The sequence below is a fragment of the Dicentrarchus labrax genome, unplaced genomic scaffold (assembly GCF_905237075.1).
Source record: "Dicentrarchus labrax unplaced genomic scaffold, dlabrax2021, whole genome shotgun sequence".
NCBI lineage: Eukaryota > Metazoa > Chordata > Actinopteri > Moronidae > Dicentrarchus > Dicentrarchus labrax.
In genome coordinates this window covers 17285232-17300168 of record NW_026136718.1, presented here as the reverse complement: position 1 = coordinate 17300168, position 14937 = coordinate 17285232, and the positions used below count along the sequence as shown (strand labels likewise).

The 14937-nt window shown below is 40.6% G+C and overlaps 1 protein-coding gene across 1 annotated transcript in view; it reads right to left on the bottom strand.

Moving 5' to 3' along the window:
- agbl4 (AGBL carboxypeptidase 4) overlaps positions 1-14937 on the bottom strand; it is a 258636-nt gene that overhangs the window by 153248 nt on the left and 90451 nt on the right. The window contains exon 4 of the mRNA XM_051376359.1: positions 2445-2539. Within this exon, the coding sequence (XP_051232319.1) occupies positions 2445-2539 (95 nt within the window). The remainder of the gene's footprint in view (positions 1-2444; positions 2540-14937) is intronic.

The window sequence follows — 14937 nt, the reverse complement described above, 5'->3', positions numbered from 1 at the left end:
CTTAACGACACATATTTAGCTGAATGAGGGTGTTAATTATTAAGTCCATCAAATAATATATTGTTATTTTACTAATCTTTTAATGATGTTCACACTACACACAAATTTATATATGAGAGTCCACATGCTGTACATTGCATTGTGCAGGATAATGTTCAAGTATGTAGGCAGACAGAAAAAAAAAATCTGCTGTTAACCTGTCACACACTTACAAATCATTTTAATTACTTTAGCCATCATTCATGACTTATCAAACCTGCAACCTGTAGCTGTGTTTAAATGCCAGATGAAACTAAATCTGGGCCAGCTCTGATGTCTCCTGGCTGGAGGAGTCATGGAGTGTGGGATGGAAGAAAAAAAGGATGGAGGAAGGGATAGAGGATAGATCCTTCCACCTGTAGCGGTGTACATCCTGCAGGACTGTCAGTTGTCTCTCGCTGAGACGCCCAGCTTAGCTGAGGCCAGCCAAGCCCTGCAGCCTCCAGCACCAAAAGATGCTGGGTCCCCAGGACATAAGGCACCTGCATGGGGAGATAAAGGCTTCAACTCCTGGGCTAATACTGACGATTCTTTTGATAAATACAGGCGTGGGGTGGTGGGTGGTGGGTGGTGGGTGGTGGGGGAGCAATCTTTCCCCGCTCACTCTCTCTCCCTGTCTACCTGTCTCAGTAATCTCTCTTTCTTGTACTTTGTGTTTTTCTCCCTACACCCTCTTTTTGTCTGTTTCTCTGCAAGTCTCCCTCCCTCTCTCTTTTTCTATCTCTCCTTCTCTCTGTACCTTCTTTATCCTGTCCTGTGTGAGTTTGGATCAGACAGGCGAAGCTCTCCACGCTCTGCCTTTTTATTTATTCCATATCTGTAACTGTCAAAAAGAAGATTGCTACTTTAGGAGCTGTCTGTGCTTTGTTGTGCTCATGGAAAGTCAAATAGAGGAGGTTGTGTTAAAAGCATCTTGACCACTTTGTGGGGACACAAACAATGTCAGCTGCGGTCTTGGAAGCCCGAGACAGTTGAAAATGGCTCTACAAGTGCATGAGACATGATGCCTCTTAGATGGCACAGTGCTGAGAGGAGCAGTTAAAACAGTATTAGCCCGGGGAGGTAATTGGAGTCGGGCCTCAGCAACGTTACCTCCTACTGTGTCTGTCACTTAAATACCTATTTATGAGGGCTTATTGAAACATGAACATGGCCAGGGTTGCATGATTAGCGTATTAAGAAAATCTTTGGGACCTAGATGACCCAACGAGGCTGCTGCTCAGATTAACACCTCAGACATTCAAGATTATGTCAAATGAGGAGTCGAGACCATTCAGGATGTGGCACTTTTCATAACGTGGGACAATAATTACCTGGCATAAAATGTCAGTTTAATTACAAGTGCACAAAACACTAAATATATATATATATATATATATATAAAACTTTCCTTTATAGCACTGTCTACGAAGTAAAGTAACTGACAGTGTAACTACACTCACCTGAGAAATAACAGCAATTTTAAAGCAGGCACTTGTCAGCTCCACTGTAAATAAATGGTTGGCAGGATGAGACAATAGTAGTTGCTGAAGCTGTGAAAAAGCCATATCTCCACAAGCACAACAGAGGAACTCTGAGTGCAAAGTTGCAACTACACCACATGGAGTCAAAACAGAGAGAGCGAGGCAGCCGAGCTGAGCTGCATCATATTACACTGTGCTGTATCGTCGACAGCAGTTCATCTTTCCTGTCTACGGTGTCGTGCCCATTGTCTCTTCTCATTAGCCTGCGACCGCGGTGCTACGATATGGTCGGTGCAGGTACTAGGCTAGCAGACGCAGACAGCTCAGGGTGGCAGATGCCTGGCTTTTCTGTGGATGCCCTCCATCAACTGATGACAGATGTCAGGGCTCCTCTTGGACGGCAACACTTCATCACGCTACCCTGTTCTCCCTCCTCGCCCCACTGGATACACCAGCCTGCTTGGCAGACGCAGCGCCCAACCCCACTGCACCAGCCCCATTCCCTCCTGCCACACCTATTCATTCACACTCACACACACACATACACACACTCACACACATATCTCTGCATCCATCAGTCAAGCGTTATTACATCAGACAGCCGTCATACTGGCAACCAATGTATCACATGCTAATACGCCCAGACGCATCCACTCTGGAAATCTAAAGTATCAGTCTTTAGGGTGTGTGTGTGTGTGTGTGTGTGTGTGTGTGTGTGTGTGTGTGTGTGTGTGTGTATGTTAGGGAATGGGAGTGTCTACTGCAGAGAAGAAAAGTTTTTCTAAGTTGTGAAAAGACTGTTGGCATTCAGGTGACCATAATGCAGACTAAAATTATAAAAATGAAAATACATTACTATACAGCATGTAGTGTAAAGTAGATAGCATTTACCTTTAAAATAATGCTTATAGAATTAGTGCAGTTGTTATTTAACACACTTACCATTTTGGCCTGCTGGTAGACTTGACTACAGGAGACATGCCATCTCTGTACAGGCTCTTGGTCTTCGAGAAGTTTACCACATTGAAAATGACTCTCTGAAAGACATTGAAAAACATTGACGCCACATTAAAGGCACCAAAACTTAAAACACAGTGGAGTCAGGATACGCAGACACACTTTAGGTGAGTAAAACCGAATGTTAATTTTGTTTACAAGAAAACCCCACACCACATGTTAAAGGTGAATATTTGATCATTGTAATCAGAATCCAGCTAATGTGAAGCATTGAAACAATTAAAAAACATACTAACATAAAAAACATAAAAAGCCACAAACTGACTTATACTTGACAATAGTTTGCTTCTCATGTGACTTGGGAGTGGCTGTAAAATATAAACCCCTAAACTGTGGAAGCAGCTCAGAGAGAGGTAAAAGTTGCCACAACCACCACCACGGATAACACCAACAGCACACAAAATCACGACACATTAACATTACAGTGAGTAGATAAGGCAGCTTTAATGTCCCGCAGATGATCCCATGTTGCAGTAACAAAGTTCCCGATAAAAGGCAGCAGCTCCAAGGAGTGCCAGCCTCTAATCTGGGAGGACATTACGGTTCTCCCCAGAGGGATGCTGCCTGCCCCAAAACATTAAGCTTTGCCTGGAGCGCAGAGGACAGTCTGGCTTTACACCTCCTCTGGACCAAGGACTTTCTTTCTTAGCTTAAATATTGTGAAACAGCCCCTCCTTCCTCCCACCTCCAGTATGCATGATAAGGATCTGGGGGAGTGGGAAAATGCAGAGAGAGAAATGAATAAATATATATTTTTTAAAAAAGTCAAATGAATCCTATTGATGGGGCATATCAAATTACCAACTAAGTCCAGGTGGTGGAAGTTAACTGGGTGCTACTGAAATCCTATTACAGACTCCCCACCCTCCTTTTCTTTCTCCTTTCCCTCCCCCTCATCCATTTCTCCCTTTTTCTCCTGCCTAGCATCAGAGGAATGGGGATTGCGGATTGTGGCAAGCTGATTCAGACTTAGGTAAAATGACATCTAACTGATGTTGAGACTGGCAGCAGGCTCCTGTAGCAGGGAGATAAGACCATTGCTGCTGGCATTTCAATTACACTTTACTGCCCCGCACATCTGTTGCGAGAGCTACTTTTCAGCCTTTTCCCCTCAGGCAAATACAGCCTTACTCTGACTCCACTGGCTTTCTTTGACTGCACAGCCTCCTTCCTCATTCTTTATCCACAACAAATTCAGATTGTCTTCCTCCTTAGCTTCACTCTACCCACTGTTTGTAATCTATTTGTTCGGCTTGTTTAACTCAGAGGGAGCCGAGACTGGACAGATGACAGAGACACAGGCGAAGAAGAAAAAGGAGGCCGAATCGCAGGCAGAATGATACACAATACAAGGGTGGGAGACAGTCAAGCAGAGAAAAAGGTACTGTAGATAGAGACATACAGCAGGGACAGGCAGAAAAGGAAAGAAGATAATTACACAACATTGATAAATATGGGTGGGAGGGAAAGTTACTGAGGAAAATAAACTGGCCTCTACTAGCTAAGTGGACAGATGCAGAGGACACAGACAGGTGGGCTGGTAGGTAGGGAGAGGCACATGGCACGCAGAAGTCTCAGTCTCCTCCTGTGGCTCTCTGATTTCATTGAAGCTAAACAGATTAAAAGAGAAGCTTTTCATCCTGTGACTAAACATCGGATCACAAAGTCAGTCTTTAACCTACAAGAAAAGATGAACTTTAAGAAGCTTAAAAGCAAGGTAGCAAAACCCTGGACAGGTTACTAACAAGAACAGGCCAGCATGGGAAGATGTGTATACGACTTTCAAGATACAAGAGGGTTGTGTCTAGTGTTGTAATCAGAGGTCTGTGTTTCCTGCAGGCGCTTCTCATCATGAAACTTGACGTCTCTTCTGTATTTTTTTAATGACTCCAAACTAATCTAGTTGTACCATAGTGGAGGGATGCGGCTGAAGTTGTGGTTACACAGATCAACAAGACCAGTGCAATTTTTGTAATCGTTTTTGCATGAAATTGTGCTTCCGTTTCCATCTGCTTAGACCACCTCTTATCACAAACGCAAGCACAAAGATCAATTTTTGTTGCTTTGGTTGACAGAATCTTCAAGAAAATCACCAGAACCCATTTATGTATGTTGGGTTTTGCCTCTTCGATCTTTTTAATCTAGTCCAGACTAAAAGCACCCTAAAATAAAAACTTTAAATGTGCTCACAACATAGTTTGTTCTGAGTTGGAATAACTGGACAACTTTTAACAAAATTTAATTTACAGCTGTTTGGGGGATGGATAATGTCCCATCCTTTCAGTATATTAAATAACTGGAGCCATCACAGAGCAATGGGACTTATGGAGGAGCTTGAAGAATGCGATGCATGCAGATGAACTACTGTGAGCTCTCTGTTTACACTATCATGTAAGCTGACAGACATAAGCACAACAAAAAGTGACTTCTGTTAAACAAAATAAAAGAACAATACTGTTGCTGTTATGCATGTGTTTCTCTTGCATGTACAAACATTGTCAGCTACTTACAACGGGAGTTAAACTCTTCGTTCGCAAGCACACTTGACCAATAAACATGATTCGGATTCTTTCCTACTCTCTCTCTCTCTTTCTCACACACAAGCATACACAAACACACGTTTCATAGAATTAGAATCACACAAACTGCTGTGGGGCCAATTCTCCAGATCGTTAAAACTTACGCACAACCAGGACCAATTTAGAACATGTGTGTATGTGTGTGTATTTGTGTGTGTGTGTGTGTGTGTGTGTGTGTGTGTGTGTGTGTGTATGTGTCTGCACATGTGTGCTGCCCTGGAAGATTTAATTAGGCTGGGAGCAGTTAGAAGAGATTAACATCCATGCTGTCTGAGCTGTCATGTCGACGGAGCGTGTCAAAGCCCTCCGCCGTCCCCATCACTGCTGAATTACAGACTGGAACAGGTGTCTCTGCGATGTCACAACACACACATGCACAATCATACACTAAACAGATGACAAAAGACATCCTTAAATATTGGATCCAAGACTAAATAAAACTATTACCTTTCTGAAAAACTCCAAATGAGATGTCATGAGCTGAAACTTGCATGAGGGCATATTACAACTGTTGAACCTTCTTTGGCTGACAGAATCTTATAACATGCAAAACTCAAATGAACCTTAATGGTGCAATAAGTAAGATTTTCACTCTCTCACAGCAGCAACTAACTATAATTTATCCGCAGGGACTTAATGAGGTAGTTGATCAAAACCAATGACTCAAGAAATACTTCCTTGCAAAGGCAAAAAAAAAAAACTTTCCTTAAAAGTATCTGTTTTCCTTCAGAAACATTATGCCATGCACAGGGTTACATGGATGTGTGCTGTGAGTGTGAGCTGTACGTCAGGGTTAAAGGAGGCACAGACATTAAAATTCAACATGTTTTAGGTGACAGCCTAAATGACAAATTTCTAATCCTAACCTCTTTGTTACTCTTTAAACAGACTAGCCAGCCAGCCAGCCAGTCAGCCACAGGGCTTGGCACAAAAATAGCCTCGCTGGTGCAGATTCAGGATAGGATTGCATTTAGGACCAAACACGGTCTTTTGATCTCCATCGATCCAGCGTGTGGCCAGATAGCGTTGCTTCCTGGAAGAAGCTTGGATAAATTATTAAAGGAACCATTCTAAATGTGTCGTCCAAGACCTCTATGGAGAGAATGAGCACTTTGTCCTTTAGATGGTGATGGTTGAGCAGACTTTCCTATGAATGATCTGAAAAATAATAATGTCCCCAGAATGTGAAAGTTAAAATTAAACACTTGTGGGTTTGTTAACTAAAATTATTGATGTGCTTGAATGTCAAAATGGTGATTTTTTAACCAGATAAATTGCAAGTTGACTTTATTGTAGATTTAAGAATAAGCATTATGTGTTTCTTAGGTGAAAATACAAACTATAGGCCTGTTTCACAATATTTTTTACAAACATAATTGTGTAAACAAACCTAATATGCTAATGAGTATATAACTCTTTAATCAGAACCACTAGACGTAGCAACAGAGCACCAGCATCTCAGACCAAAACAAGTAAATGGGTCGGCCATACCCCTCTCCAGTGTCAGGTAAGGAGGTGAGTACACACAGGTATAGTTAGTTTAGTAACATTAATAACATTCAGCTTTGTGAGGAGCTATTTCTTCAATCTTCTAATGTAATTATTAGCATGATAGCTAGCTACCTAAACATCAAGTAAAATAGGCTTTAGGCAGCTATGGTTTCATGGTTTCAATTAAATGTTTGGTACACTGCTAGCAAACAGCTAAGACAGACAAAGAACAGAGAAGCTTTAAATACAACACACACAGAGGGAGTGTGACTTCATTCTTTGCTCTGGACACCATTACTCCACTATATCGTTACATAGCAAGTACATTCCTACCACAAAACCTCATATACAACCTTTAATAACCAGTGCTGAAATGCTGTAAGTCAACATGTGTTACATCATTACAGTGCAATACACACAATCTTCAACAAAATGGAGATGTAAGTGTAGATCATAATATAAAGAGTGTGTATATGTGGTGACTGTAGTAGGCCTACAGCTTAGGGAGATTGTACTATCATAGTTTTGGCAGGAATCCATTGTGCTGATGGGTCTGTGTGCAAGAACGAACCCCAGGCTCAGACTGATGCGAAAATGAGATTTTTTACTTTAAAATCACTTCATCACAGAACCATTATTAGTCCCACAACAATACAGCACTTGAAATGTTGCCCAGTGATTTAAATAAAATAACAGCAATATAACTGAAACAAATCATTCCATCAGGTATCAGGTGAGGTTACTTGTACTCATCAGTGAACTATGGTTTACTGAATCACCTTGGCTACACTGTGATTTCCTCACAGCACAACACAAGTAAGCAGAGCAGATCTCTGAGCCCTGTCCATAGCCATCAGAGACAGGCAGGCTGATAGCTGCTGGCAGCTCTGCCTGTTCCTCTCTTGTTGTCTTTGATCAGTCTGATCACTGACGCACGGCGTGCCAACTACCCCCAGTACTGGGGACTACCTGACACCGCCAGGAGCACAATACACACGCAGGCACGCACACGAACACACACACATCCAGAGTCTGACACAAGCACACATGTGCAGCAGTGGTGGAATGTAACTAAGCACATTTATTCAAGCGCTGTACTTACGTACAAATTTGAGGAACTTCTACTTTACTTGAGTCTTTTCTTGTCATGGCACTTTATATTTATACTATATTCCATTATATATCCACTATATATTTACATTTCAGAGGGAATAATTGTGTTTTTCTCGTCACTACAATTATTTGATATCTTTAGTGACTAGTTACATTACAAATTAAAACTTAAAAATACCTTGTAAAATATTATGTTTTGTTATACCTTAAACTACCCAACAGTATCGGCTTACAAGTAGAGCTGAAACAATTACAGAAAATTAATTGGCAATTATTTTGACAATCTGCAACAAAAACATTACATGGTTCAAGCTTCACATTTGTAAAGATTTGCTGCTTTTCTTTTTAATAAGTCGTTATTTTGAATAACGCTTGAATTTGTACTATTGTTTGGTTAAAACAAACAAAGGTGTGATTTCAGATCATGACTGGCTCTAGAGAGGGAGTCGGACTTGGAAACATGGCGGTTGTATGTATGGAGTTTGTAACGAAAGTAATTTCCCCCTGGGATTATGAAAGTATTTCTGATTCTGGTTCAACATGGTGTCGTCCATGGAAGGTGACCCATGTTGTCTGTAGATTAAATCTCATTAAGGTAGCAAAAACATAACAAATCTTATTTTCAGTTGTACAGGTTACATACCTATAAGTATTACATTGTATTTCTGCCAATGGATCTTCCTGGACCTTTAATAGAGGCATGATGGTTAAACAATGCATCACTTTGACACACATTACAGTGATTTATGATGGCTTTTACTCAGTTTCAACAAGCCCAAAAAAGAACAAAATGCTGGTCTTCTAATTTTGTGCTCAAGATCTCATAATATATAAAATAGTGTATCACACACACAAGATAATGTATTATGCGTTAGGTTTCAGATCCTTGGAACAACTGCACTTGGTCATAATCAAATGATACTGTCAAAGAATCACTGATTATCATGTAGTATTCAATGGGCATTTCCTCATATTTACATTATAACTAAAACTGTGAGAAACAGATAACAGGCAATTTACAGTACATAAATTAATGTGGAATGATATAGGAATCAAATAGTAGTCATTATTGTTAATGTGACGAGCCATGTTGATCTAATGCAGTGATCTACATGTCTAATAAAAACACCTGAAGAAGGGCTGCATTATGCAGTATTCTAACAATTATTTGGGACAATTAACTGAGGAACTGGAATACATTTAAATATATTTTTTAAAGAGTGAAGGTAAATTATAATTAAGAGGGAAAGAAATAAAAGCAGCTAAAAACATTTCAACTGATTTACTGTAAGCCCTCCTGATTGCAGCAATATATTATAATGTTTTAGTGGCAAATTCAACAGTAAATATTGGTGTATGTCACTGCTGCTCTACTGTACTGGCATAACAGTATGTAAGTTACATGAACAGCACAACACTGTGTTACACTGACAGATATCACTTCCTGGCAGGTGCCATTTAAAACTGATGTGTCACTGGCAGATACCGATCCTTGTAGGCAGCTGTCAGTTAGGTTAATACCTTTGTGGTATCTAACCTCATGGGCTAGCCATAGATACACACTAGTTGGAAAACTACGGTTTAATACGACTTGAGTTTTATTCTAATAGTTCAGGGCACTGGCAAACTGTCTACTGCATTTTTCCCAATGTTGTAATAAATTATAGTTTACCTTTAAGGCTAGCAAGGCCTAGGGACTACTGTAATAACAGGGTTGCACTGCAAGTGAGCTGTACGAAACAAAAGTTTTGCAAATAATATGGGTAATAATTGTCAAAATAGCCTGTTCAATTTACATAAAATTATTCTGGTTGTTTATTTTAGCACTCACTGAAAAGCAGGAAGCCTTTTTGGTGGGTTTGGGGTGACTCCCCAGGGTGCCACTATGGTGAGGGCCTGCTCAAGCAGGGCAGCTCAGCTGTGGCTAAGCTCCAGTAAAGCCTGGTGACAGTGAAGAAGGTCACAAGCCAGCAATAGGTGGGGATAACAGTATGACAGGGGAACACTGAGGGACAGCCTGAGCCCCTATAGGAGAGGACGGAGGTCACGGTCTCATATGGTAGGGTGGAACATGTGTGTATTTGCCAGTCAGGGAGATAGGGGTGAAGGTATGACTCCTTTGGGAGCACATGCATGACCTTGAGTTAAGTCTGCTATACATAACCTGACAGACTGTTCACAAAGTCGCATACTGACAATGTCATCCAGTACAGCTAAATGTCAGCAATGTCACTAACACAAGTACCCCCCAGACAGACACACACACACACACACACACACACACACACACACACACACACACACACACACACACACACACACACACACACACACACACTTTACTCTTCCTGCTCTCTTTTACCTTCCCACCTCCGCTTTTTTCCTTCAGTGTGATGTTGTTGCTGACAGTTTAGGTCCCCAATGACCAATGTCAACTCAAGGTGCTGACACAAGGAAGACGAGGATGGGACCCTTTAAACATATTACAGGTACACAAACACACACACACACACAAACAGAGATAGACACTACACCCTGCCCCCCTCTGCTACTTGCCCAACTCAGACACACCTGAAGGTAAACTGACAAAACAACACAGTAATATTCCTACAGTAGTTTTGGTTTGTTTGTACTTAGTCTGAGATGCCCCGTGGAAAAGTGAGCTAATATGCGGGGGAAGTTGTGAGATATCTAGCTATTGATTCTGGGGGCCAAGAGTCCCAGCAGCAGCCTTTTAAATGTCAGCTTTTAATTTCCTTCTCCCTCCTTCACTGAAAAAGATTTATTCAAAGCAGTGCTGTTCCAGGAGATATCAGATAGCACGGTGACAGTCTTTTAAAGAGCTTTTGTTTGGTTTCGGCATTCATGGCTTTTTGTATCAGACTCTTTTATTCAACCAGAGGAGGAGGAAGTTTCTGCATTGGGCACTGAGTTGAAAGGCAATCTCTCCTTTCCATTGTAAGGCGATGTAGAACTGGAACTTCTTTAATTAGGGCTTCTCTCGCACTGAGTGACAGCAATGGCCAGTGCCCTCTAGACACTGATGGAGGTCACGCACACACACACACACACACACACACACACACACACACACACACACACACACACACACACAAGCAGTCACACACACATACACAGATACACACTCACACACAAACAAACACCGCAATTGTAAAACATTAACCTTTTGTATTATGGATGAATATTTTACAGCTCACACAATAAACTAGCTGTGAAAGCCCAGAGATAAACATTAGTTCACCTCTACGGAAGTCTTTTATTGCCTTCATTTAATTACCAAGCCACATACTACACTATACTGTACACAAACTATAATATAGAAAAATGGTGGCACTATACTAAGATCACACATTCATTCTGTGATTTGATAATGACTGTCTGCAGCGTGTGTTAGTTTAAGGGTAGAAAGCAGCATAGTCAGCCTTCTACAAATTGTCAGATGTATAGGGACTCTAGTGTGTCTGTTTAATTGTCAGGGTGTTTGGATATCTCCCTGACAATAAGACCCTATGTTCTCTGAACATGCAGTTCGCCTTTTATTAGCACCCTGCCAACACCGCCCCTTCACAGTTATGGACACACAGATATGAAGAATGAAACTTATCACATATGTCCAGTTGGCAAAAAATAGCAGAGTATGTGTTTTTCTAATCTTATTCACTCTTTTATTGTGTAACTTAGAAAACTTTAATAAGAATGAATTGTTTGTTGTTTAATATTGGGTATGTACCATAATGAGTCCTATCCAATATTTATATTACATTCTTTACATAAATAAGTATCTGATAAATACAGTTGTAGCCTACAAAATCTGATACATCTTATTTCGACAAACCTACTTCATTCCAAATACTGAAGGTCCTATTTCAAAACTATTAACTTGAAGCTTAAATTATCTATATAGAATGAATAAATGTTTAACTGGGATAGAAGATGTTTGACTAAAATGAATAAATGTTTAACTGGGATAGAAGATGTTTGACTATGTTGGTGTTAACTTTTTCAGTATTAAGAAAAGATCACAATGTCTTCCTAACCGTAAGCAATTGCTGCAAACTGTAAAAAACTCAAATCGTGCTTTACTTGCTACAAGAGGATATTATATATAGAGCAGATTTACTGAGGGAAACAAATTAATTGTGTAAGTAGACGTTTTGCAAATACTATTCTGCAATATGTTGCTAAAACTGCAATCCAGGCGGCAATATGTTTCTTTAAAAATGAATTTGCTGTTACTAATTAGCAGTAGATGAAAGTAATTTCTACAAGACATGGTTGTACAAACATGTTATACAAACATGATGATGCAGATCTGAAACTGACATAGAAATGGATATGATAATGTACCACAGTGACGTGCATGAACGCACTATAGCATAGTTCCTTTAGTCAAACTCACAGCATTTTCTAAAGAAGATCATTTGAAAAACAGAAGAAATGAACATAATCTGTTCATTTTTTTAGACTGTTTTATTTGTGAACTGAATGTTAACTGGTTCATTTTAGTCTGTGTGAACTAATCTTTGCCCCGGTACAACACAGCTATACCAGCCAGGACAATAGACAGTTTCATGGTAATTCTCAGAAATTAAACCTGTGATTCGGCACATGTGCATATGGTACATAGAGACGAAGCACAAGGAGAAAGAAAATAGTATACTCTTTCTCATATCTTTAGTAGAAAAATTTGGGACCTGAAGGATAAAACTTTTCACATTTTTTAGATTACGAGTTCTTGCTCTATGCTGTGAAGAGAAAGAGAGCTAGTCCCAGCCAGTCCACCTCCATTCCCTCAGCAGCAGCACTGCCGCTGCTACAGGCACTCAGTGAGGGATGAACAGAGCAGCAGTAACAGCCAACTGCTGCACTTCTCCTCTTCCCTCCTTCCCTTTCCTTCCACACATTTGTCTTCTCACCTTCCTTTTCCCCTTCGCCTTCTGCTTTAAACATGGAAGAGTTAATTTGCTCATTCTGCAGGCAGCATCTCTTTCTATTTATCTTTCTTCTTGTTTTTTTCCCCCTCTCTCAGGCAGGGCTGTGCTGTCAGGCCCTTCCAGAGCAGTGGGGTTGTCAGGAGTGATGGATGACTATCAACCTTCTGCTGTCTTCCACTACGCTCCTGGGAGATTTACAGGCTCGCTGACTACCAGGCATGAAAACCAATCTCTCTTTCTCATTCTTCCCTCCCTTCCTCCATCCATGCCTGCCTCGCTCCTTCCATCTCACTCCCTCTATTTCAACATCTCCTCCGTTACCAAAAAAAGCTTTCATAATGGAGAGATGTGTGCAAAACAACATTGAAATTCGTGTGTGGACAGAGGGAAGCAATTGCTCCTCTTGAGGGTTATTGTGGATGTGTCAGAGGGGTATAGCGTCCTCAGAGTGATACGCCTGGTCTTTGACAGCCTATCTTGCCCATCTTCATCTTCTCCATTGCTTCCAGCTTCTTCACAGGTTTGGAACATACGAACATTCATCCATGTTGCTCTTGCTGGTGGTAATTATAGCATTGAAGGAAGGTGCTGGGCTAATTGCTATCTCAAAATAGTAATTGCTTTATTATCACAACCATTTTTTGTAATGATCGTTCAAAGACATTATGTTAATGCAATTAAACAGTTTCATTATTATTCTCACTTGCACTAATTGACGGTATTTTCCAAGACTGGGCTCCTAAATAAAGTTGTATTGAAAAGCTCCCCTTTGCTGCAATGAGCATACAACAAGAGATGTCACTGACAGATAGGGCACAGTTAACAATTCTGTCACCTGCTTATAAGGCTATGTGTTGTCAACATGATCTTCACCTGCAAAAAGCCAAACCAATCTGCCGCAAAACATTGGTGCCATAAATATCATGTCCACATACTGTCAAGCAGATTTAAAAATGCCACAAATATCATGACAACCAAGGTCAGAAAATAAATGTCTAGCCCAGTGATATTTCCTTGACCAAAGACACGTATCAACTAAGACATCATATTCATCAATTATCAAATATTGTGTCTCCACATTTATATATATAACCATTTCCTATAACCACTACCTTTCAAAAACTGTCGGGGGGGGAAACAGATATTTGCATTAATTTGCAAATTCGGAAAAGGAACCACGCTGGCTAGCGGAATAAGTATGAGCTTTAATATGCGCACAGTGCTGACACCACTCTTCAAAAAGAAGGGAATAGACATAAATGACATGTAAATGTTATTTAGATTGCCATCTAATAGCATGCAAAGCAGCACTGTCATGCCTTATCAAATATTTGAATTAGAAAATGTGGCCCCACCTCGATCTTGGGCTGTGTTTAGTAATGATACCTGTGTGTGTGTGTGTGTGTGTGTGTGTGTGTGTGTTTGCGTGTAGGTGGGTGTGTGTGTGTGTCTCTGTCTCTGTCTGTCTGTATGAGTGTGTATGTGATCTTGACTCCATAATGATCTCTGGTCAGCACACTACATACTGTAGTTTATACAGTGTAAGAGGTAAACACATGTGCAATGCTTTCATTGACATTTGGTGGGCTCATTAAAATCCGATCACATCCCAGAAGGACAGCTTGAGGAGGATTCTTGTTTTCTTCCCTGTTCTTAGACAACATTGGTGATGCTTAACTTTTTCTTATATGGGCCTTGTTAGCTTTGTACCTATCAGGCCTATACTCATGCTGAGTGACAAGGCTTGGAATTGGAGGATTGGAATCAGAGCACAGTACACTAGTTCAGTTATAGACACTGGCTTGAGATGCCGGTCTGATCTTAAGCTTGCCTGAGAACATTATGCATACTTGTGTGTTTGGATTTACCTCTATTGTAGAACTTGATAGAACATAAAAAAAAACTACCTCACAAATAGAAAGGATAAGTTGTTAAAGACATAGGATTGCTTAGGTTGTGTGTCCACTCAAAACAAGATCCAGTCCTGAGTGTGCAGGGCTGTAACAGGTCAAAGCCTAGATTTTGCCACCAGCACTGTTTCACGCCTGCATTCCTGTAATATCAGGCGTCAGAGTAAATATGTTATTTTTGTTTTCTTGCACAATCTGCATTAATTAGAAAAAGCACCCCCCTTGGTCAGGCACCACACTACTGCCAGGAGCCACAGGGCGAAAAATGAGTCATTTTGAAATGAATAATGGATTTGTGTCTGCAGGGAGAGAAGAGGATTTACAGAAGTGTATTTGAGTGTGTGTATTGTGTGTGTGTGTGTGTGTGTGT